We start from the raw sequence: 26594 nt of genomic DNA, 5'->3' as shown, positions 1-26594 counted from the left end.
CTATGTGACAGATACTACTTTAGTTGTTGGTAATATGGTAGTAAACAGAACACACAGAGATTTTAACTTTCTAATGGCCAAGACAGATTAAAAAACAATAAACATAATAAATTCATAAAACTGTAGCAATTAGAAAAGCTAAATGGTATGGGGGAGGGAAGGTAAAGTAGGCTAAAGAGATTGGGTGTGCTGAGCTGTAGGAGGGATGAGAGGGGAAGAGTAAGCTTTCGTATTACATAGGGTGGGAGGGATAAAGCCCCACTAAGCAAGGGAGATTTGAAAAAAAGATTTGAAGGAAGTTACAAAAGCCAAGCAACTTTTTCAATATCTTTGTAATAAGGAATCCAGGAGAGAGACAAAGTTAGATTCCATTTCCATACTGGCAGTCTTTCTTAAGGGTCTAGCTTACAGAACACTCACTCGGTACTTTACGTCATGAAAGCAGAATTGTGTAATTCGCAAAGGGTGCTACGTACTGCTTACATTTTAGGGCATCTTATTGGAATCATTTACAGTCTGATTTGAGTCAGTATTTGTGTTTGCTTCCTTGTCAAAATTACTGTATCAGGGCTTCATGATGACAATAAGAATTTAAGAACACGGAGCTTTCCCTTATACCTTTTTGGTGAGGTATGAGCCTTGAGTATAGTATAATTTGTGCTAATCAAGAAAATCCAGGCTCACAAGCAGCAAATTGTAAGTTTTGTAAAGCTTGCTGTCTTCTTTCATTTTTGCTACAATAGATAAAGGATTTCTTTTCTGAAATCTGTCCTAGAAAAGAAGTAAATTTTGGGCTAGTAGATGAAGCTATGTACTTAATAAACTATATAGCTTACTAAATAAATATATTTCTATGACTCTTATATGAAAACCTGGGGTGGCATAATAAAAATAGCCCCTAATCTTCTCAGCTGTTTCACCCATATCAATCTATCAACACATCAGGCCACTGATAATTCCTGCACAGCTGTTTAATATCCACACCATTTTGCCTTTATTTTACCTAGTCAGAAAAGACTCCTTAAGTTTAAAAGCTGTATTCCCTGTGTATATACATCCCTGCATACAAACAGGTTAGATAATCTGAAAAACCTCCCGTTACAAAACTGTCTTACTAGATAAAATTTAAAATAGCATAAAATATAAAATATAAATTAGCAACATTTCCTGGATCTGAGTGGACTGCATTACTCATTATTAAAATTAAAAATTCCTTTTTGTTCAGCCTTTCCATGATGTAAATATAATACTATAGAGGAAACTTTGATGTTTTACAGATAAAATAGTAAAATAAAAATAGCATCCTCAACAGAGCTTGGGGGGAAAATGTCCCAGCAGTCAAAAACTGAATAAAAGGCATAAAGCCGGAGAATTATGGGTTACTTGTGCTTTAATGGCAATACAAGAACTGGAGACAAAGCCTTGGGCTTGCAGGAGCCAAGAGCTGGAATGGAGACCTTCCATAGAGCGAGCTCCTGCAAGGGCTGTGGCTTCAGTAAAAAGGTGAACCACAAAAATAAACCTGCCAACCAAAATAGGACTATAAGAGGAAATTAATCCACCTAAATCTGGTCTTCTCGTGGGAGAGATAGAAAGGTTCTCTATAGTCTTCAGCATTCGCAAATCAGGAAATGCCAAGTAGAGCAATTAATATAAAAAGTAATCCTGGATTGAGAACGCTCTGTGGCACTTTACAGAAACAAAGGCAAAAGCGTTCTGGATGCTACACTCTCAGGATTTGCATCACAGAATTTCAACAGGAAAAGCCCAGCCAAACATAAGCTCACAAGTCAAAATTATGAGACAACACAAGTAAATAAACAACATAAGGGAAAATCAGAAGAAGCAACAAATAGGTAAAGGAGACCCATAAGAAATGAAAATAAAAGAAACTATAAATACAGGTTTTTTTTTTATATATATAATTAAGCACACAAAACATAAGATTAGAAACTTGACGGGGGAACAAGTTACTACCAAAAAAGACTAGGGAAATGTAAAAACAAACTAAAGAGTCCTAGAAATAAATATTATATAAATATTAAAATTTAAAAAGAACAGCTCATTAGACAGGTATGATAGCAGGCTAGACACAGCTAAATAAAAATAATGACTGGATTACAAATAAAGCTAAGGAAATTCCCCAGAAGACTGAAATGACCAAAAATATGAAAGAAAGTTTAAGACCTAGAGGGCAGTATGTCAATGTCCAATGTATATATAATGGATATTATAGAAGAAGAAAAAAGAGAATATAAGAAAAGAAGTAATATTTGAGGAAACAGTGGCCAGGAATTTTCCAGAAGTGATGAAAGACATGAGCTGTCAGATTTGAGAAGCCCCATAAATCCTAGGCTAGTAAGAAAAAATAAATGCACGACTAGATACAACTATGAAACTAAAGAGCACTACAGAGATGGTTTTAACAACAGAGTAACTAACAAATGGCTTCTCCTGGCAGCCGTGGAAGCCAGAAATCAAAACAGTTTAGCAACATTGTTTTGATCTGAGTAGAATGCATTACTCATTAATTTAAAATTAAAAATTCCTTTCTGTCCAGACTCTCCATGATGTAAATATAATTCTACAGAGGAAACGTTGATGTTTTACAGATCAAATGATACTGAGAAATCTGGCTCAATAGAAATATGCAGTAAGCTTCACACGACCAGGAAAATGCCATTTACCAAAAATGTGCCAACTTTCAATTGTGGTGAGCGTCATTGTTTAGAATAGACAAAAATCATTTCCTCCCAAAAAAACGAAGGTGGAGTTATCTTTAGAAATTCCCAGGCTTTATGTTTTCATGAACCTTTCTACTTTCTAATAAATAAATGAATAATTGCCAAGCTCTTATTTAATAATCCCAGTATTCTCATATCACCAATAGTTACTACCAAATCATTTCTAATCATTCGTGTGTTCACTGGTGTGGCACTTTGAATTTCCTTCAAGAATTTTCCCCCTGCATTCACAACTTGGCACACTGGCGCAGGAGATCCAGCTTTTGGCGTATCTCGACTTTCGACGTACCTTCCTCACGAAGCTTCGTCATTACTAGCTTTTAATTGAAAGCGAGAGATGTAGGACTCTTCCTTTCACGTGAACGCTAAGAGGCCGTTGTAGTGTTATTAACTGGCCTCATTGCCATATTGTTGTGTCTCAGGGGATAGGGAAACCCCAGGAGAGGGAGAGACATGGGAAATGGCCGGTCAACGGAGCAGTCAGAACACACCCACGTATCGATTCAGTTCGTGGTCTTAGATAGGCAGAGTTCATGGAACTCCAAAACAATGACAATAGTAACACCAAAGATCACTGATCACAGATGACCATACAAAATGTAATAATAATGAAAAAGTTTGAAATATATGAGAATTATCAAAACGTGACATGGAGACATGAAGAGAGCAAAAACTGTTGGAAAAATGGTACCAATAAACTCCAGGAAGGAGTTTCCAGGAGGGCTTGCCCCAAACGTTCAATTTGTAAAAAATGCAGGATCTACAAAGCACGTAAAGTGAAGTTCAAGAAAACGAGGTATGCCTGTACCAAGAATGAAAAAACAAACAACAATAAAAAAGAAAAAAAACAAGCAAACCAAGTCTCAGAACCAGGTGTCTGTCAGTCCAAACAAGGTCAAGGAAGGTAATGTTGAAGGCCAGCCTAGCAGGTAGACAGTGGAGGGTGCTGACCCATTTTCAGCTCTCCTGGAGGACCAGAATTAGCTATTATAATATCTGAGAGGCAGCCTGGCCTAGCACTGCCCAGCAATGCCGGACAGCCTAGTCTCATTCCCATTTCCTATGCTTATACTGCCCAAACAATTAAGGGTGTCCTGAAATTCAGAGGCTGACAGCTCTCAAGCAAAATCACTCATCTGTCCTTTCAAATATGCTTATATTTCAAATATAACTGCACCTTAATTTTTTTTAAAAAATTATTTATTCATACCCAGTATGAAGCTGGGTAGGAGAGCGGCCCGAGAACATTGTCAGAGAGAGCACAAGCAGGGGGAGCAGCAGGCAGAGGGAGAAGTTCGTTCCCCGCTGAGCAGGGAGCCCAATGCAGGACTCGATCCCAAGAGCTCTGGGATCCTGACCTGAGCCGAAGGCAGGAGCTTAACCGACTGAGCCACCCAGGCGCCCCTGCACCTTAATTTTTAATTTGCTAGGTTTTATTCAATTGTTGTAGCCTGCTTTACTTCTAACTATAGTTAGAAGCTATCTTATTTGACGCAATTAGCCAAAAAAGTTTTTAAAAAATCACAAAAACAACAAAACTCTAATGCTTTACTTTAAGACATCTGCATTTGTTCACATTAAAATTTGTTCATTTTTCAAAGGACTTAGTTTGTTTTGTTTTGTTAGCATTGGTCCGAAGCTGGAGTTCTAGATCATATGGCTTATGTATAAATCATGCCCTTTATACATCATCGAAATTTCCCATTTCAGTTTCTTTAAAATGGATTTATGCATGCAGAATCCTGCAAAGATTTTCCAATTTTGCGCTAACTTTTATCATTGTCACCTGTACCTGATTTGACTCCAGTTTTTTCTACTGAGTCCTTTTTTTTTTTTTTTCCCAATGAAAAGCTTATTTAACTAGTACAATTATTTCCTAGAACAATTCCCTTTTTGTCTGCACCTTCCTGTTTCGTTAGTTTATGTTAAATTACCGGGCTTACTAATGAGTTACAATTTGAATGTAAGTACCCCTTGGCGAATGCGGACAGCTCCCCACAGTAACCGAAGTATGAAGCTGGGTAGGAGAGTGGCCCGAGAACATTGTGCTGCGTGAGCACCAGCCTACGACACAGAGAGAAGGAAAGCCACTGGTTCATGCTGCGGCAAAGTGGGGTTGGTTAAGAGACAGTGGATATCAAAGATAGAAAGTTGAATTTTTAAAATGGTATTTGCTCTGGGAGTTCTAGTTCCCAAGAGACTTTCCCAGAGCCGCCTACCAGAACACCTGAACTTCAGTTTCCTCTGCTGTCAAATGAAAAATAATAATAATAATAATACTTAACCCGGTGTACCTAATTCACATGATTGTGGAAGGGATTAAGTGATATGTTGGTGAAAATACTCGTAATAATAGCTGCACCTGCGTTGGTGATATTTCATTGGAACATCAGGAATGAAAGTAACTATAATAACTGGGCAACCTGACCCATCCTATTCCTCTCACATGCTAATGTAACCCAAATAAAACTGACCATCTTCCTTTTCTTTATTTAGAGCCACTGTCTATGTGATGATACATGTCTTTAGCTCAGAGAGCAGAGTCTCTTTGATTTTAAATGCATAGAATTCAAAAAGAAAGTAACTTAAAAATAGATTTTTTTTCCTCAGGCAACTAAACTACTGGCTAGACCTCCTTCCTCTCTGTGCACAAATAGCTCTGATGTGGTGGAAGTGAGAGGGAGGGTCAAAGAAAACAAAAAGATTATAAAAATATAGGAGTTTGCATTGCTTCGCATTGCATTCTACTTTTGCCATAAGCCCCTAATTATGAAGAACCGGTTGATGTCCAGAATCTTTACAGTCAGGGTTCACTAATTACTTGTTTGTACAGGGGACACAGGAGCCTCTGAAAAGCTCTCTTTCCTCCAAATTATGAATTTTTGGAATTAATGGATGGTTTCATGGAAAGGATCAGCCCAGTTAGCAAAGAATCGTGATAATTTGGGGTTATATTCTGTGAGATAGCATGCTTTTTTGCATTACCTACAATTAGTGGGGTTTCACAGTATTATCTGTAAGAGAGCATTTCCCTTCCTTTGCATTTTCTGCCTTTCATATCATTGTTAGTGCCGCAATAAAGAACCCCTAAAAAGCTGTTCGCAAAAGTAATTCGAACATGAACTTGTGCTCTTTAAACAACTACATTTGCAGCTCTCCCCCACCTCACATTCAAGAGCACCCACACTTATCTGGTCTCTTTTTCTATGTGCTCCGAAAAGGGGGGGGAGGAATGTATTCAGTGTGTAAAAATAAGCTATTGTATCTCAGAAAGGAGATGAGATGCTAATTAAGGGTTGTTTGAATGAACAAGTCACATTGCATTGTCTACTGGGAGCTGACTGCCAATTGCGTTTTTGGTAAAGAGTCAAGAAAAACATTCAAGAGGGCCCCGGCAAGCTTGAGAGAGAACCGAGCAGCGCTTCCATTTATCAAGTAGAAGCACAAGCCTGTTCGAGTATTGTTAAGAGTCAGGGTGCAGGCTTTGAGCTCCTGCCTTGCAGCTTTTTCCTACGGGTTTCAAGAGCCACCTTCCCAAAGAGGGGCCTGCTGCTCAGGGCTCATCGTGGACAATGGGGCACGTATGCCAGACTGCTGGACCGCTGAATGCCTCTTTCTTTGTTCAATACCTTTTTCAAGATTCTTTGTCACTCTTCTTGGATTCATCCAGGAGGCATGGGTTTTAAGATACACAATAGCTCGGGGCTCACAGCGAAATAATTGATGCTTCATTGAAAGAAACCAGGCAAATTGGTTAGTATGATGCTCTTTAACAAACCTGGGAAATTTGAGACACTTGGCACTAGTAAATGAGGAGATAAATAAATTGCTTTATTTTTAAAAGGTTTCTTTTCTTGGTGTGAATGTTCTGTCAGCCAGAGTATGCTTTAGCCTGATTGCTGCTGGTCGCTGGTCTTGGGTGTGGGGTGGCATGTAAATGGAGGTGAAAATGATTTACTTTGTTTGGAAAAGGACCAGGACAGAGAGGATGCAAATGTGTTTTTATTGTAATGGCTGAAAGAAACACTGATTCCATCCTGGCTCTGGTGTGTGGAGTGGTTAGTACTTAGCACGACAGACTCCCCGAGGTGTGTTTCTGATACTTTACGTGTCTTTTCCCGCAGCTCTGTACATCTGTGATTCTTTCTTTGGCTGCTCTTTTGAGTCTCTAAGTTCTTAATTTTTTCAAGTGTGGTCCTGTGCCTTTGACCTTAGATGTGAAAATACAAGTTTCCTGGGGACTAAAAGGTCCTGACCGAAGGCAATGTCTCTATAAATGGGAAGGAATTTCTCTATGAATGTGCATGTGTGTTTGCAAGAAAACGATAAGTTCTATTTAAACAATATTTCTAGAGTTAACATTGCTTCCTGGGCACTTGGAATGAAACATCAACTTTCACACTTTACTTTCTTCCATTGAAATATATGGTCAGAATTCATAGTTTTTTTTTTTTTGTAGCTGTTTAAAAGGCAAAATAATAAATAATATGAGCCTATATGTGTGCTTGAATCTCGTTTTGTATTTTTCTTTTAATAATGTAGCTTGGATATAATAATAATACAATCTTTAACGCATGATCTAATGTGTGGTGAAGTAATGATTGAATCATTTAGATCAAAAACGTAAAATTGGAACAATAAGAAGAACAGCGTTTTTAAATGCTTACTGTATGTCTGGCTTTGTCCTAAGTGCTTTTCATGTAGTAAGTGATGAGTAAACTGAGGCCACAGAGATGGACTTTCTTACAGATGCTCAGCTAATCATAAGTGGTAAAACCAAAATTTAGACCTAGGTGCTATGGCTCCAAAGCCTGCACCTTAACTACCATGTTATGATGCCTCGGTGGCAATATAATTATTATTACTCTTATTAAACCCTTCAAAGAGGATCCATTATAAAAACAGTTTTTTAAAATAATTTTCTTATACATTTATTTCAATCGACCCTGTAAGTGAAAAGACCATTGGTCTTGGAAAATATAATACCATACATGTATCAATGATCATTACATCCTCTTTACATACCAGGGAACCTTCATTCTGCGGCATCTAACACATTACAGATACTCTCATTAGATGCTTCAGCTTGGAGCAGGAAGATGTGACTTGGCTCAATCATTGTGAAAAAAACATTCCTTTTATTTCATCACATGATAAAGTCTAATATTTGGATTTTTTAATTTCTTAATTCTTCATTTCTCAATTTAGTTCTTAATTTCAGGTTTTGGGAAATTTTGCCCCCTTTTTGTATGGGATTAGTAGCAATAGTGTTTGACAGGCACGTGTAAAAATTGATAACTTCATTTTTAAAATTTTATTGAGATATAATTTACGTACCATAAAAGTCACTTGTTTAAAATGTACAATTCAGTGGTTTTAGTACATTTCCAGCCTTGTAAAATCGATACCTGATATTTTTAGAATTAATTAAATAAAAACTCTTGAGGTGGTACATGAAAAGTACTCCAAGGCCAGTGAAATCACTAATATCTGCTGTGTTCTTTTTTTCTCCTCTTCCAGAAATGTGTGCTATACTGGCCAGAAAAGAGAGGAATCTATGGGAAAGTCGAGGTTCTGGTCATCAATGTAAATGAATGTGACAACTACACTGTCCGAAACCTTGTCTTAAAGGTAGGCTGATGTAGCTGGAGCTATCTACAGAGTGGCTGATATGACAGGATTACATTTCTCCTTTGAAATTATTTATCCTAATAAGTACCGCAGATTCAATTTACAAAAATAGTGCCAAGATCAAAGAGAAATGATAATCATTCCCTCATGTCATCAGCTACTCTCAGTATGTGGAATAATTGAATTAATGTACGTAGGCATTAAGGAAATTCACTAAGTAGGATGCTGTGATCTTCTAATTTCTATAAACAAAACATCCCTGATTTAACCTTCTGAATGCCTTTAACTAAAGGTTTGTACTGGAGCCTTTACCATGATTGGGTGGGGGGAGGGAAGGGAGAAGTTTGTTATTTTTTGGTTTGTCGTTTTTTGTTTTTTGGGGTTTTTTTTACGTGACTTTGGTCTAAGCAGCTTTTAGTAAGGCCTGGAAACCGTGAAAGAGAAAATCTGTGCTTGTGGGTGGCTGTGGGAAGCAAGACAAACCTGAAGTGTTGATGAGATCTTCCCAAACTTGGAGTTACAGTAACTTATGGGGACTTTCCCCAGACCAGATTATGTCATACCGAAGTTATCTTACTGCAATTACGGAACATTGCCATGGTATTGTTTTTGCTTCTAGAGAACAATCATCTCAAAGATTTCAGTCCTATCTAGAGCCCCACTCTAGAACAGAAGCATCACAGAGAGCAGGGGCAGCGCTGCACTGAGGGTTTGACAGGGAAATTCAAGATAGGAAGGCACCCTTTTCAACACATGCCCTCGAGTGCCTACTCCGTGCCGGCCCCTCCGCCCCCCGGGCACTGGGTTATGAGATGACGTGTGTGGACCCTCACTCAAAGCTTGTCTAGTTTAGTGACCCCTGCTAGCTCCTTTACTCCTGGGACTCCTCGCTCCTGCTAAAGACTGCAATTTGGGATGAATGCAGAAAGTCAAACGTAGGGGCCAAGTATAAAATTAAGTGTTCTTCCGTGGGCTAATATTATCATCGCTTGTCAAGAATGTTCAAAGAGCAGGAAACACACGATATTCCAATTGCCCCTCAGCTTCCTTTGCGTTTGCATTCTGTTTATTACAACAAATGGCAAACATATAGAATGCCTAGGTTTCATATGCATTTTTGATTTTAAATATATAATTCACATTGCCTAGAGGCGAGAGTGTCGAACTGGGACATCAGCATACGTATAGTCATGTTTTCTCAAGGTAGAAGAGTACGCTTCAGCAATCGCCCAGATTTTTTTTTTTCCATCCAGAAGTAAGTTGCCAGCAAGATGGGAGTGATAGAAGGCATTCAGTATTGTGGTTTGGATGACTTTAGTTCCACAAGTAAATGAGGCATTTGGTGGCTATTGCTATTTTCAGCAAGGAAGCCACACCCAGCCTGTGAAACATTACTGGTACACCTCATGGCCCGATCACAAGACCCCAGACAGTGCTCAGCCTCTTCTGCAGCTCATGCTGGATGTCGAAGAAGATAGACTTGCTTCCACGGGCCGGGGGCCTGTGGTTGTCCACTGCAGGTAAGGGATGAACTGTCCTTTCTGCCTAAGCAACTGTCCATCCTCCGTAAAATCAACGAGTGGGTGGAAGTTGGGTGGTGTTTCCTGGCTGTGTGACTTTATTGGTAAATTCAGTATTTACTGAAATTGGTTAACGTCTTCATATTTGAGTTTTGATCGAGATGCTACATTCCGGAAATGATGTGGTATCATCAGGGCATTTCAGCAAACAACAATGACACTGTAGAGAAAACAGCACTGCTACATCAATGGCTCAGGGAACAGGAGACTTTATTCAGCCCTCGACCTTGAAAATTACATTGATTTGTTTCGCCTCATCAGGCTCGTTGACGCCAGGAATGACACGTTTTTAAAAATTGTCAGTGGCTTTTTTATTGTTTCAAGATGGCACCTGAACCATGCTTGAATGGTATCTTGATAACATGTATTATTATGTCAAACGGGGTGAAAACCGGTCAGCTATTTTAAAAGTGATTTCATTAAAAAAAAAAAAAAAACAGGTGGAAATAAATTTATGAAGGGGGGAAGTGGGTAAGTGGTTGTTCGCCAAAAGGAGGACAGAGTGTTGTTACCAGAACGTGGGGTATTGGAGGCCAGGCAGACAAAAGCAACAGAGGTCGGTGGTGGTTCCCTTCCCGAACATCTAGCTTACGGCTCTCCTCTCATAACTGATACCTCATTCCCCTTTTCCTTTTAGTGTGCCCAAACAAAAGCAAATCACTTTAAAGTTATTTACATAACCAGCCAAGTATACTTCATACTTCGTCAAAATAATTTATGTTGCTTTAACTTCCTAAGTCTTGCAAGAGAGCTTTTGATGATATTTTTAATAAATAAAATATAATTACTTCAAATTGTAACTTTAGCCTCCTTCTTCTTTGAACCTCTGTGGTTTAATTAAGAGTGAAATTCACTGTGTATCTATGTATCCAAAGGAGTCATTATCCAGTTTCTAACATTAGGCCTTATCCTAAACTTCACTTGGGGGTGAGGAAAGACAGCCTAATGGGTCATGTTTTAGGGCTGGAACCGTCCTCCACCCCAAATCATAAAACACTCAGGATATCTAAAACGAATGAGCTGTTTCCCCTATAAAACCGGTTCCCCTGCTGATGACTATTTCTAAGAATAAGACCAGCTTTTTTCCAAGCACTCAACATCTAATGTTGACAATTATCTTTGGCCCTTCTCTCAACTCCAGCCTCAGTATCTAATCAGTCACCAGATTGGCTTTCCCTTCAAAGCTTCTCCCATAATCATCACTTCCTGTCCAACCACCCAAGTTCAGGCCCTAATGACCTCATCCATGTATTTTAGAAGTAGTCGGCTAATTGCACAAACACACCCCACTTCCCTGTGCCCCACCCCAGCACAGCCTACCCCATCCACTTCTCTTGCATGATGTTCCTAAAATCCTCCTTTATCATATGGAATCCCTGCTCAGCACTTCTCAATGGCACCCCATTGCCTAGAGCAAAAGATCTTAACCTTGGGTCTATGGATAAACCACAGGGGTCACTGAACTCCTTGAAATTACTTTAACAAATTGGAGTACATAGAGTGATGTGGGTTTTTCTGGGGATTGAAAGTTCATAGTTTTTATCAAATTCTCATCAACAGCAAGAAAAAGCAAAGCACCACTATTTTAGAGGACAAAGTCCAAACCTCTTAGCTTTCCATGTAAGATCCTTTATAGGCCCCAGCGTGCCTGCACAGTCTTATTTGCCACTATTTCTCTAAGATACCTTTCTCTTCAGGCCAAGCTAGTCTAGTCACTATCGCACATCATCCATCCTATTCTGCAGCAATTCTTTCTTAATACTATTCTCATGTTACATGGAATATTCCCTCTCATTCACGGTAACCAAAATGCCTGCCATTCATAGGTACAGCTCAAATCCTATCTCTTTAGTGAAGCAAACTCTTTATAGACTCTTCAACTAAAAGGGAACCCCTTCCACCTCTGAATTCCTCTGCACTCCCATTCAATAAGAAACAAGTGCCAAGGGGCGTCTGGGTGGCTCAGTTGGTTAAGCATCGGCCTTCGGCTCAGGTCATGATCTCTGGGTTCTGGGATGGAGCGCCATGTTGGGCTCCCGGCTCCGCAGGGGGGTTTGCTTCTCCCTCTCCCTCTGCCCCTGCTTGTGCTCTCTCTGTCTCTCTCAAATGAATAAATAAAGTCTTAAAAAAAAAAAAAAAGAAAGAAAAGAAAAGAAAGCAAGTGCCAAATATGAGAAACAAATGCTATTTGAGGGCTGAGAAGGGAACTATTAATTCAAACTATGAAGCCTGAAGAAAGCCTCTAGGAGTTGGAATAATGTTGAGCAGGATCTTAAAAAATGACCAATGTTTGTGGTTTTAAAGGCTGGTAAGGAGGGCATTTCTGACTGAAGGAATATCATTAACACAGAAAGGAAAGTTGGAAAATGAATGCCATTTTTTGCAGTGATTCATGTAGATGACAAAAATGGCACAAAGGATACAAGGAGGACAGTAAAAAGACCGAAAGCGTGAAAGTGAGTCACATTCGTATTATGCAAGGTCACGCACACCGTGGTGGGGAGCTCAGACGCTGCCCGTCACTACTGCGACGCATGTGCAGCGTTTGAGTAGAGAGTAATATGATCAGATCCCTATTTTAGAAAGATGAACCTAGCAGCTGTGTGTATCGTGAATTAGTCCAGGAAGAGACTTGAGACTTGGCAACCATAATGAGATCATTGCTAACCATGAAGGAAGGAGATGTCGAAAACGTGAGCACAGTTTATAGAAAGGAAAGCATGGATCCCAGAAGCTTCAGTAGAGGTGGAAAATATAAGAATTGGTAACAGATTGGATGTGGGAGGTGAGAGGGGGGAGATGTTGGAGATGGCTCCAAGATTTCTAGGCTGGAAAACTTGTGGCTAACTGGTAATGCCATTGAGGGAAAAGATAATTAATTCTGTTTTAGATACATTGAATTTAGATACACTGAACTGAAGCCAGTGCAAAATAGTAACATCAAGAGTTCCAGCTAAGAGATAGAATGCTAATCTAGAGTTTAGGAGAAACTTAGGGAATTCAGATGTAAATTTGAGAGAAATTTGCATAAAGACTATTAGTGGTTGGAATCGCTGAAGGGTGGGAGGAGAGGGAGAGGGAGGAAGGATGGGGAGAGAGAGTTAAAGGGCTTGTTAGGTTGATGACTTCCATCTTAGGCAGATGAATGGGCAACCCCTCCTGGACTGGACGGATAGTGTTTCTATTCAACTATCACCTGGATAGAAATGACTCAGAAACATGTGCCTCTGGCCACATCCTTCTCCCAAACTCAACTGAATCTTCAGTTATTCACCGGAATCTTCAACATCAGTATATCCAAGACCAGCCTCCCCTGCACCCAAATCAGCCCTTCTTCTAGAATTCTCCGTTTGTCTCATTGGCACTACCTTTCTTCCAGTCCCCCAGATTCACATTTGTGATGTGTCTAAGTCTTTCTCCTCCTTTCTACTCCCTATACCTTCCCTAAACTCAGGTCCTCATTGTTCTTTGTAGAATAATGGCAATGCCTCTTTCACTATTCTCCCTCCACCCGACTCTCCCTACTGCATAGAACTCAATGACGGAAGACAGTTTAAGCGTTGCTCTGGGCCACGTTTGTCCTCTGGGCCTGAGAGCTTTGGTCATTGTCGTTGCTAAACCTGGCTTGCTGTTTCAGATTTAGACATAACCTTTTAAAAGAATATCTTTTATCTTGGAGAGGTGCTTGGGGGGGGATGGGTGAAAGAGGTGATGGGGATTAAGGAGTGCGCTTGTCATGAGGAGCACTGGGTGTTGCATGGAATTGTCGAATCACTATGTTGTACCCCTGCGACAAGTATCATACTGGAATTAAAATTTTCAAAAACCAAAAAAATAAAATAAAATAAAAGGATATAGTTCATCGTTTCTACTTTTCCTCCACCTTTTTACTCTTTGTCTTTTCTTTCCAGTGCAGGGATCGGTAGAACGGGATGCTTTATTGCTACAGCCATCGGCTGTCGACAGTTGAAAGAAGAAGGAGTTGTGGACGCACTAAGCATTGTCTGCCAGCTTCGTGTAGACAGGTGAGTGTCTGCCAGCCTGGGGAACAGAGATGGCACGTCAGAGCAGCATTAGGGCTCACAGCCTGATCCAGTCAGCCTGACTTGGTAAACGTCGCAGGCTCCAAAGTCTTAAATCTCTATAGAGATGTGTGAAACTGCGTAGGTATATCTTACCTTAAAAAGCCATTGATGAACGTGTTGTTTGCAACGCTGACCATCAAGACTGCAAAGCCAGAGGCGCCTGCGTGGCTCAGTCGGTGAGGCGCCTGCCTTTGGCTCAGGTCGTGATCTCGGGGTCCTGGGATCGAGTCCCACGTCAGGCTCCCTGCTCAACAAGGAGTCTCCTTCTTCCTCTGCCCCTCTCCCCAGCTCGTGCACACATGCTCAAGCGCTCTCTCTCAAATAAATAAAATCTTAAAAAAAGAAAGTGTATAAAACCAAAAGCTTATGCTTAATCCCTCCTTCTCTCTAATACAGGTTATTTGTGGTGTAGCTGTTCCCTCTCTGTCTTACACTCCTCTTCCTTTATATTTACTCTGCATTTTCATTGGACTTCACTGAGTCATTCATTTTAGGGTCTTGATTGTTTAAAATGAGGCATGTGTCACAGTACCAAGAGTCACCTTTTCTTTCAGTCTATTCTTTTTAATTGTGAAAAGATACACATAACAAAATTTACCATCCTAGCCATTTTTAGCAATACAGGTTAGTGGTGGTAAGTATATTCGCGTGTTGTGTGGCCAATCTCCAGAACTCTTTTCATCTGGCAAAACTCTGTTCCCTTTAAATAACAGCCTCCTATTCCCTCCTGCCCCCAGCCCCTGGGATTTTTTTTTTTTTTTTTTATATCCTCAAGATTCATCCATGCTGTGTCATATGTCAGAATTTCTCTGCTTTTTAAGGCTGAATAATATTCCCTTGGGTATAGATCATATTTTGTTTATCCCTTCATCCATCCATAGATACTTTGTTGCTTCTACCTTTTGGCTGTTGTGAATAATGCTGCCATGAATGTGGGTATCCAAATAGTGGTCGAGATCCTTTTAGATATATACCCAGAAATGAGATTGCTGGATCATATAGCAATTCCTATCTCTAATTTTTTGAGGAACCGCCATGCTGTTTTCCACAGTAGCTGCACCGTTTACGTTCCCACCAACAGAGCACAAGGGTTCCAAGTTCTATTCACCTGTGCCAACACTTGTTATTTTCTGTTTTGTTGTTGTTGTTGCTGTTTTTGAATGGTAGCCATCCTAATGGGTGTGGGTGGAAGAGTTGTTTTCGTATAGAGATGGTTTGTCATCTTTGTGATGACCTGTGTTTATCTGTGTTGAAAACAAAACCAACAAGAAACTTCTCTTCTTCCTTCCTCCACAACTAGGCCTATCTGGGTAAGTGAACAGTTGAGTCAGTGATAGAGAAAGTAAACAGATGCTCTCTGAGAAAACAGACACAGAAAATATGCTGTATCAGCACATGGGCAGCCAGCCTCTCTGCTCTGCAATTCAGTGTGCTAGTGTGGAAAAGAGTTTTTCTGAAAGGCTGAAATATTAGGTTCTCTTCTTTCATTCATGCAGCAAATATTTATGAATTTTCTCCTATGCCCGGGGCATCGTTCCAGATACTACAAGTACAGCACTAAACAAGAGGAGTGAAGCTTGGCTCTCCTAGTGTTTACATGCTGATGCAAAGAGAGACAGACAGACAGATAATAAAAAAGGAAAGAAATAAACAGGATAATTTCAGAGAGAGATAAATGCTGTGAAGTAAGAAAACAAGAGGGCCATGGAAGCTGAGCCTCTTGGACTTAAGCCCTGTGGCCCAGAGTCTCCGAAAAATGTAGATAGTTACCTTTTAAGATTCATTCAACAAATATTTATTGAGCACCTACTATGTGCTACGTCCTGCGATTTCAATAATAGACAAAGGATTGTTCTAAAAATTCAGTGGCATACATATATATACCCACACACATTCACACATATCACTTAGAACAGGATCAGGCAACCTTCAATAAATGTGCACTGTTATTATTATCTTCATTGTTATTAAAATTATCAATAAAGTTTCTCCTATCATTAAAAATTAAACATTCAAATCCCTCTGTCCCGATAAGGTTTTCCTTTCCCCAGCCGGGCTATCATTTATCTTTTCTTAAGTAGTAGCTTCTCAGTCTCTGTCAGCGTATCTTCCCTCTCTTTTTCACTCAATTTTGACTGGCTTCACAGAGCGGCTGTTCATGGAGTGGCTACACCGCTGGCCTCCAGAAACACAGCGCCTGCGGGAGCCTCATGGCTGCTTCCATTTCCTGGTTGTGCGGCCTTAGGCAAGTTGCAAGACGTCCTCATGTCTGGGCTTTCTCAGCTGGAAGATGGAAGTCATACTTGTATCTTCTTGCTACTGTTGTTATAAGGAGTAAGAGATAACCTATAAAGTTCCTGGCACATAATAAACATGAGGTCAAGTTTAGCCACTGTTATTATCAATGTATATTTAGCAAGAAACCTGAATACGCATCTATAAACTGGAAGCAATATATATTATTATTTATACCTCACAGGGCTGCGGCAGTAGAGAGATGAGATTACATCCGTGATGTACTTAGTAGACACTCAGCCTATGTTTCTAACGCTCTCTACCTCTCCCACTTCTTCCCTTTCCATACCTCACATGTCACTGCTTCCAAAAATATTTTCTTTCTGTACACAAGATAGCTCCAGTGATCTCTTCTCCTTCTCTTACAATTGCTGTCTTAGTGTCCTTCCATCCAGGACTGTCTGTCCAGCTGGAATAGGGTCCAGTTTTTCACTCCACACTTGGGTCCTCCCTTCACCCAGAAGTGGGGCTTGCGTCAGAGGGTAAAGGACAGCACCGAGTCAGCCTGGACCTGTTCCCACAGTGACCTTGATCTCTCCTGCTTTGTGTTTCCGTACACAAGCCTCCTGCATGGAACCCCTAGCCCCTCAAGGACTCCAGTCCATACCCGTGCACCCTCCTCTCTTCTAGCTAGTGCTGAAACTCTTATGAACGTCAGACCCCTCCATGGATCTAGGCTGACTCTGAACCGAGTTGACCTCCAACACCTTCTCTGACACTATTTAGAACAACACCTTGGGGGAAAAAATGGGTTTGGTTTGCTCATTTCTTTTTTGGCTTTTGTTATTCTTCAATCTTGCCTGTTCACCCTCCCCCCCATCTCCCGTCTCCCCCACCTGCTTTTGGGGCCTGGCCTCCACCTTGGCTTCCCCTTCCCAGTCACATTCCCCTGTCAAGTCTACCAAATTGTCCTCTAGCTCTGAATGGAATCACAAATACATTTTTTAAACCATATCACAATGCCTCCTCTATCGGCTCCTTCCTTCCTAAAGCAAACGGTCAGAAATTTTAGCCTTGGCCTTCCATCACCACCAAGGTCTCCCCACAAGGCCTGTCTTTTTATTCCTGATAGGATCTCCCAAACATATCTCCCAAACACTTCTCTGCTGATCCAAAGGCTCCCTGCCCCCCTGGATTTGAATTACTGCCAATATGTGTCTGGAAATCATTTTCACTGAGTCATTAATCAACATCTCTTCTACATACATTCTTTCTGAGCAGCTGCTGCTTCTGTTGTTTATGAAGTGGATCCTCTCTTTAAAACCTTCCTTGAAAGGTCTTTCCTTTGCCTGCCTGCCTTCACAGGATCAAAACAGACTTTTCTTTTTTTTTTTTTTTTTGTCTCTTCCCTCCGCTGTGCACTCCCCTACTTATTATGAAAAGCGAGATGGAAAAAGTTCCTCCTTTCCTTCACCTCATCCAACTTTTTCTCCTCCAGGCTTCTTGCGTCTTGCTTCAGTTTCTAATTTTTTTTTCCTGTCATATTTCATCATGAAAATGCCAGTTTGTAGGTGATTGCTGCCTTTGACCACATCCTCAAGCTCATGCCAGTAAAAGAAAAACTGATCCCAGAAAATCTGAACGCCCACCTTTCTGTTCTTGCAGCTTATCTTTCTTCATCAGTTCTTCAGACCTTGTCCCCAGCCCGAGTCTCTGTGGCCACCCTCGCCTTCAGTCCTGGATCTGTCTTCGGACATTCCAGAACCCAATATTGACACTTGGAAGTTGATTTAATAATCATCGCCTCCCCACCACGGCCTTCAAAGCACATGTCTCATAAGTTTCATTGAACTCCGAAAATGAACTCCAAAGTAGGAACAGAGGTGTTCCTTGGTGGGAAACAAAGAATTCAGGATCATCAAGGAACTTGTCCAAAATCATGTAGCTAAAAAGCTGGCCAAATATATCTCTTTGGAACCCAGGACTTCCAACTTCTAACCCAAAAGTTGTGATCATTACAGATGAAAGTCAACAGTCTTTCCGAATATGTTTATTGCAAAACTGCTTGACAAAAACATATCTTTTTGTTAATGCTCTGCCAGTTAAAAATAAATGCAATGACACCATAATTTTTCAAACAACGTCTAGTATGAATGAGAGCTGTTCCATGAAGAGATAAAGTGATACTGTCAGCAGTTGCCTTAAGAATATAATTTGAGGAACATAGGAAAGTTGCCTTATCCCAAAATATCTGTCTATGGAGGATGCCTAAAATATCTGTGTGTGGTGAATGTCTGAAATACCGCTATTAGAGAGCCAATCCTTGACGAAAAGAATCATTCTTTTTTAAAGTTCATTGAACCTGGAGATGGAAGGTGAGGGTGACACCTTATGCTTTCTCAGCTATTAACCCTTTCATCTAAACAGGGTGATCTGTCCCTTCCAGCTAGAGTAGGGTAGCTAAAGTGAATATAAATCCATGCATTAGGAATACATTCGGAACTTGGATTTTGATGACGGGGACTTGAAGAGAGGGCCCCAGAAGTTGGGCACACCTGAAGCCCTGCAGTGAAGACTGGTAGAGAGCCGTGGGCACTGGGAAGGTGAGGGGAGTGGAGAGGAAACAGAAGAACTCTAACAAGGGATTCCTTGGGTAAGATCAGCTACCAGGGCCCACTGCAATATGGAAATGTGGGGCCCCTGCTAAAAAAAAAATTATTAAATATTTCAAGACCGTGACAGTAGAGCATTAACCCAAGTGCAAAGGTCCTTCTCAGCACGGGGGGAGGGGGCTGGTGTGACCCAGCAGGTCACAAGCCCATGAAGCTGACCCTGAGGTGGGATATTTTTAGGATGAGTGTTTGTATATGGGCCTGATTCCTGCATCCTGTGTCCTGTAAAGCAGGCACCCAAGATCTCTGCTTAGAGCGGTGCTCCCGAATCAGGCATTCATTCATTCATTCAACAAACATTTCCTAAACGCTTACTACCATACGTGCATCAGGCACCTCGGCATAGAAAGATGGATTCCTTAACAGACTTTTCCAGACGGGGTTTCTCAAGGCACAGTTTAATTATTAATTAAACTGTGAGAGCCTGCCAAATACCAGACCCTCTTCGACTGTATTCAGGCAAAAATAAATAAATAAAACAAAATAGGCTCTCAATTAAATTTGAGCTATATACTCTATTTCTCAGACGCCCTCTCCACTTGGATATTTACAGTAGGTATTAAAACATTAAGGAATCTGGGAAGTCCCCCAACACAGAAATCCATTGAATCTCCCTTGAGCTCTCTTTCATATTTATTTGACCATACAAACTTTTCTCAAAGCCTTTCTAAATGGGAGGAAAAGAAGTTGTAAATAATAAATATAAACCGTTCTTTCAAGAAGTTTGGTGGTGGAGAGAAGACTGGGGACGGCATGGGGATTTGAGCGTGGGTGGGGACCATTAAAAAGGAGCACCCAGCTGAGTATAATGAGGGCTACAAAAGACAGAGCCAATATATCAAGGAGCTGATACTTTGTATGCTGCAGAGTACAAGCTCCACAGGCTTTTTCCTATCCTTTCATACTCTCTTGAACAATGACCTCTACCCACTAGTGATCCAAGGCTGCACGCTGTGCCTCTTTTTTCCTAATGGTTTACCCCCCCACCAATTATATTTGCCTCCTCTGAGAAGTCCAGGGCAGGACTAAGAGCAAAGAAGAAGAAAGTCCAGTGATTTAGGTACTTGAAATGGGCTTGTCCCACCACTGATTAGTCAAGAGTTTGAGCACTGAGCAGGATCAAAAACCTGATTCCTAATAATAATAATAAATTATAATGCCCAATTATTATTATTCAACATGACAGAAGCAGACAATTTGTACTCAGATCACAAATCTGCATTTTAGCAATAAATTCAAATGGTCTGGTTTAGAGATAAGTGTTAATGCTGAATGGATGTTTCCATTGTAACAACAGTGACAAAGCCATTTGGTGGATTCCTCATTCTCTGGCAAGATGTTATTTTTATTGGCTTTAGGGCAACTTCTATTAATAGAGGCTGCAGTTCTCCCTGCAGATTCATGAGTCTGTGATTCTCTTTTTAATAGTACTTTTGAGCATATTTTGAACTAAATTAGGATTTCTTTTTTTCCAAGTAGGAGTTCAAATTCAGTGCAAGGCACCCACAAGTGTTTTATTTAGAAGTGCATTAATGGATCATTCCTTCATTCCCATAGCTTTCATTTTTAATTAAGGATGAAGTACGTATCAGGCAATTGGGACCAAGCAACTGGCTGGTGGGACTAGGAAGCGGGCAGCCACTAGAGTATGAGGTGCCGAAGGTCGCTGGCCCAGGGGTCAGAAAGCTTGCTGCTAGTCCTGGCTGTGCCTTAATTCCATGTGGGACCCCATTCTAGGCCTTACTGTCTACATATGTAAAAGGAGAGATGGGACATTATCAGTGTACCCCAACCTCTCCTGGTATAAGGACCCCTTTTTTAAGAGTAAAATATTTTATGGACTTCAACTTGATAACTGTATTTTGAAACCCTTAATGCTTATAAATTAACTTTCATTCTGTGAATCAAAACATCACCTACATGCATTTGCAAATTAGTGACGCATGTGTATGTGTGTTTATTTGGTCTACTGTTAATGACAGGAGCACAAGGGATTCAGGGACCCTTCCAATAAGGTGCCTTTTCCATCTTGGGATTCAGTGATTGGGAAGTGATCATCTGACTCGCTAACCTCGCTCTCAGCTATTGTGTTCTTTGAGTCTTTGAACCTTTATTTCTGTAGAGAACAATGGAATGGCAAAAACAGACAATCAAAACATTTGCCAAACACCTACGAGGAAAGGGATGGTTTAAAAGAAATCTGGTCGAACACTGTACAAGTCTCTCATTCTTCAGGGGGAATCCAAGACCTGAAAGGAGTGAATGATGTATCCAAAGTCACATAACGAATTTTGACTGTCTGTTTGGGGCTTTTTTTAGACATTCTGAACTGAACTTCCAGTTTTGCTCTAATTAGATTGGCTAAATTCTGAATTTGTTTGGTTCCCCAAACGCTGTTATTTTCTGGAGTGGGAGACTGCATTGGGTTACATACAGTTTGAGAGGAAGTTCGCATCCTAGTTCTGCCTTTGCCAATGACCCTGAACTGGTTGCTGTATAAACCAGGGAAAATTGTTTATCTCTGATGTTTTCAGCTTAGATTATTATTAATATCTGAATATGATAAATACAATGAACTTTCTATTGGCCGGCATGACAAAAAGGGATGTTTTGTTCACTCATGTTTTCCTATTAATGGTGGGTTACCACACGTACATAGGTCAACAATTTTCAAGAATTATGGTGGGAGTGGTGCCTGGGTGGCTCAGTCGTCAAGCGTCTGCCTTCGGCTCAGGGTGTGATCCTGGCGTTGTGGAATCGAGCCCCACATCAGGCTCCTCCGCTATGAGCCTGCTTCTTCCTCTCCCACTCCCCCTGCTTGTGCTCCCTCTCTCCCTGGCTGTCTCTCTCTCTGTCAAATAAATAAATAAAATCTTTAAAAAAAAAAAAAAAAGAATTATGGTGGGGGAAAAAAAGGACCCATAACATTGTCGCTAAGCTGAACCCAGTGTAATCATGTTTTATTACTGAGACCTTCCATACCTGGCTTAAATCTGCTAATCTTTTTTTTTTTAATTAATTCATTTATTTGAGAGAGAGAGAGAGAGAGATCGTGCGCACAGCAGGGAGGGCAGAAGGAGAGGGAGAGAGAGTCTCAAGCAGACTCTGCACTGAGCGCAGAGCCCGGCTAGGGGGCTCGATCTCACCACCCTGAGATCACGACCTGAGCTGAAACCAAGAATTGGATACTTAACCAACTGCACCACCCGGGAGCCCCTTAAGCCTTCTAAACTTAAATATCACCACATTGTTCTGAATATACCATCTACCTGATAATTCTTGTCGCTGTTAAAGCTAAACCAACCAGCTTTGACCATACTTAGCTCCTGCTACAAAAGATTCGTTTCGGCTTCTGTGTGCTAGCGTTTTGCAGTAAGAGATAGTGACAGAAAGTCATTTATACACTGAATATGAAAGACACACCTGTCCCTTTGAAAAATAATAATAATCCATCATAATAAAATGACCCAGAAAACTCAAAAAAATGCCTTCCACGCACACAGAGAATGACTAAAGAACAATATGTGGCCATCAGAAGACATCTAGGCAGGGATGAAAGGAATGCGTTCCATGGGGGGTTGACCTCGGACAACTTCTTCCCATCATATTTCTTTTAATCTCGTTGGGCACCTTTGGACACTGGAAGAACTTGAAAACAGAATTTGGGAAGTGAAGCACATAAAATACTATGCAGTTCCAAGGCCTTTTTCTTTCCTTTTTTCCCCCCCCCTTCCCCAGAAACAGGAAACAATCTGTCTAATCCTTCTTTTAGAGAATCACTGGTGAAATCTGCTGTTGTCTTTGTATATCCTTACCTTGGAGGCCTACATTGGAATGACATCCAAAGACCTTGCTTGTGGCTTCCCAGACAGGATAGAAAAATGCTTCCAGTGTGCGTCATACCATTGTTTAAATGTTTTGATTAATCACTCTAGTGTGATGATTTTTCTCTCTCTTTTTTTTTAACTATAACAATCCAAGAGGAGGTATATGTAAGCCATCAGTTTTCTAGGCTAATGTGTGTCCCCAAAGTATTCTTTGTTTCCAAAACTTGTTTAAAAGAATTCCAAAGCTAAAATTTCCACCTGTTCAGATAATCTTTATCAACCCTACCCTTACATTTATCCATGTCTCTCTGCATTCCCAGCTCATTGCAAAGATCCCCTTAATTGGTGAATTTCAAAGATCTCCTTTGAAGATCAGAAATTAAACATTTTGGTTTACTTCCTTTAAGGAAACTTAAAAATAAAGCCCCAGAAATTGGGATGGACTTATTTACTTGACATCACAGTTCCTGAGACCATTACAAGAGGTCCTTTTATAAAACAGATTATGCCAAATGAATCTCCCAAGTGGTTGCCAGGACAACCTTTTCCTTCTTCTCAGCTTGGAGTTAATTGAGTGTTAACCTGGGTGTTCAGAAGAAAATTGGTTAATTTTCAGGGGAAAAAATGAAATTCAAAATATGCTAGAGTATTGAATTATGATTAGATTATCATTACATGTGTGCTGGCTTTTATGCCCCTACAAATACTTTGGAACACAGCTATTCCAGGGAAAGTGTCTATGTTCAGAATACCTGGTCACAATGAGTCAGAACATTCATGTGTAAATTCTCCCTCCTTGCTATGACATCTGTATAAAGACCTGGGGAAAACCTTTGTTCAAGTCACCTGAGTGACAGCAGCAGACGTTAGCCTGGCTTGACTCACGCCCAAGCTGTCGAAGCTTTACCCATGAGGCACATTAACGTCCACACCTTTTGTTCTAAATTTACTGTACCAAACTTTACCAAAAGAATTCCAGATTCAAAAATAATAAAAAGCCAAGGAGCGTAAGTTCCATTGTTAGCCCAGAAGTGAGTCACCGCTGTAGAATTTCTTCTGTCTACTGATTAGACCGGATACACGCTGGGCGGGGAAGCAGGAAAGGCTGTTGCTCTCTGTACGTGTGAGTTAATAGTCACAAAAGGTCACAGTTTTAACATGTTAAAAACCAAATCTCTCTCCTGGGCATCTGGAGGGCTTTTTTCAACACACCCTCCCAAGTAGCAAAAGGAAAAAACTACATTTCTTTTCCTTCTAACCTGAGTCTACCCCCAGCTGATACAGCTACGTGCTTCCCGGCAGGGAGACAGAAGACTCTGGTTTTTGTGTTTGGTCGGGCTAATGGGATAGGAGATATCTGACATTTCTAGAAGGGCGTTCTATCTGAATCCTCTCTGGCCTCGCCAAGTACTGTGTTCATATTCTGTGACCACCGAGAAATCAGAGCCTTGTAGCCAACACCACTTTTGTAGTGAAAGGAATGACTATCTTCCATGGCACAGCACAGGGCATAATTAGGGTGAACAAAAACTTACCATCCAAAGCAAGGCACTTTCTGTAAGTGAAGGTGGTTCTATTAATAGTTACAGGACAACAACAGGAGTGAACCAGGACTGTCCCAAACAAATCACATGTATGCGCATCCGAGGCATAGTGTTAGCTTTACCAAAAGAATAAGAAAAAAAGAATGTAGTATATATTTAGTACTCACTAAATAACAGTCACTGTGCTAAGTGTTTTGTGGATTCTCTCATTTCAATCTTGCAAAACTTGGAGCTCCTGGACGGCTCAGTCGGTTAAGCGTCTGAGTTGATTTTGGCTCAGGTCATGATCTCAGGGTGGTGAGATGGAGCCCGGCGTCCAGCCCCACGCCAAGTATGGAGGCTGCTTAAGATTCTCTCTCCTTCTCCCTCTGCTTTTCTCTGCTCACATGCAGGCGCTCTCTCTCTCTAAATAAAAAAAAGTAAAAGTAAAAAATCTTTAAAAACAACTTGCAAAACTTGAAACCTTACTAGGTAACTACCGTTTGCCAAGCCAGTGGTTTTCAAACTTTTTTGCGAACAACAGGAAACAAAATAATGGGAAGACAAAATCTTCCATAGAACACCAACATGGAAAAACCAATTGAAAAGTAAATAAAATAGGGGCGCCTGGGTGGCTCAGTCAGCTGGGCATCCGACTCTTGATTTCACCTGGGGTCATGATCTCAGAGCGGTCCTGAGTCAGGGTCTGCGCTCTGCGGGGAGTCTGCTTGAGATTCTCTCTCTCCCTCTGCCCCTCCCCCACCCTGTGCTCATGCACGTTCTCTCTCTCTCTCTCTTTCAAAAAATAAGTAAATAAATCTTAAAAAATAAAATAAAATAAAATAAAAGGCACAACTGCCTTGGTCAAAACTAGGATTAGGAGCTTGTCCTAAAACCCAACCTCTTCCACCCTGCCATAGCCTCAGGGACCACTGCGGCACCTTAGGCTTTTAAGAATTCTGCAAAGAGGAAGAGGGAGGCCTGGGTGGCTCAGCTGGTTGAGCGTCTGCTTTTGGCTCAGGTCACCATGGGACTGAGTCCCACATTGGGCCCCTTGCTTGGCAAAGAACCCACTTCTCCCTCTGCCTGCCACTGACCCCTGCTTGTTCTCTCTCTCTGGAAAGTAAATAAGTAAATTCTTAAAAAAAAAAAAAAAAAAAAAAAAAAAACTCTCTGAAGAGCCTTTTGTCTAGACATTGATATGGCCTGACTCATTTAATCCTCACAATGACGGGGTTTGGCATTAATGTCATTTTGTAAGTGAGGAAACCCCAGTTGGGAAGGATTAAATGATCTGTCCAAAATCATATAGCAAGTAGGTTCAAAAGCAAGGATTCAAACTTGAATCTGTCAGACTCCAAGCCCACTTCTTTCCATGGCATCACCTGCCTCCACTGGAGCAGACTTCTAGGCTGCTTAATACGCAGAAACCTATTTGGATCTTTCCATCTAGGCTTGCCCCAGCAGGGCAATATCGTGTCCTCTGCCAGGTGTGTTCTTAGTTCTCCAAGGCCATCCCCGAGGCTCCCAGGCAGTCCTGTTCCACCAGAGAGCACCGAAGAGTGAGCAGAACAGCGAGAGGGGCCGGCAGTATGGGACGTGTATGTGCTCTGCTGTGTACTGAGCATTTTAAATGGATGGTCCCGCTCCTTTCTCACAGCAGCACTCTAGGGTAGGCACCATTACGTGATACCCATCATCTCGCAGACGAGCAAACGGAGTGCTGCAAAGGTTTTGTAGTAAGGTAGAGCAACTAGTAAGTGTTGGAGAAGGGATTGGTCTTGACAGCAGTGTATGGCGTCTTTTTCTGTTTTAACCCACTTTGGTCCCTACTGGTGCTGAACCTGACACCTTGGCATTCCAGACTTTTCACAGCCGTGATCACTTTTACAACTGACTGGGTCCCCTTGCCCTGTATTTTTTCCCCACTCTTTTTTTCATAAACTAATTGCCGCTCGGCAGAAGGTATTGCATAAGCATACTTTGTTTCTCTTTGATCTGGGAAATCTGGAACTCTGGGAAACAGCTTTGTACCTAAAGGATTCCCCAGGGGAGACAATGCTTTAATACATGTATTGAGTGATGGTGGTACGTACTGCCTGGCTCGTGATGGTCCGACTATTTCGGGCCCCATAGGCCTTCTCCACTGAAGCATCACCCAGATCAGCATGGAAATCTTTTCAGATCAGCCTAGGTTGAATTTAAACTATGATCTATTGGAGGTCAAAGATTATTTTAGTGCCTGTTCTTTAAAAGGGAGTTGGATGGTGGTTTTAAAGTTACTAAAAAGAGCATTC

The 26594-nt window shown here is 41.0% G+C and overlaps 1 protein-coding gene across 4 annotated transcripts in view; it reads left to right on the top strand.

The window, feature by feature from the left end:
* The window catches only part of PTPRR (protein tyrosine phosphatase receptor type R), a 122826-nt gene that overhangs the window by 91186 nt on the left and 5046 nt on the right, over positions 1–26594 (top strand). For 3 of the 4 annotated variants that reach the window (XM_040637262.1, XM_008684295.2, XM_008684294.2), the window contains 3 exons: positions 8265–8375; positions 9738–9895; positions 13867–13980. In XM_040637262.1, coding sequence (XP_040493196.1) covers positions 8265–8375; positions 9738–9895; positions 13867–13980 — 383 coding nt within the window. Of the gene's footprint in view, positions 1–8264; positions 8376–9737; positions 9896–13866; positions 13981–17940; positions 18213–26594 lie in introns of those variants that run through there. The other variant, XM_008684293.2, reaches the window with a different exon arrangement.

Source organism: Ursus maritimus, unplaced genomic scaffold (genome assembly GCF_017311325.1).
Source record: "Ursus maritimus isolate PB19 unplaced genomic scaffold, ASM1731132v1 scaffold_21, whole genome shotgun sequence".
Lineage (NCBI taxonomy): Eukaryota > Metazoa > Chordata > Mammalia > Carnivora > Ursidae > Ursus > Ursus maritimus.
The sequence above is the reverse complement of the archived record's forward strand: the minus strand, read 5'-3'. Positions and strand labels throughout refer to the sequence as shown.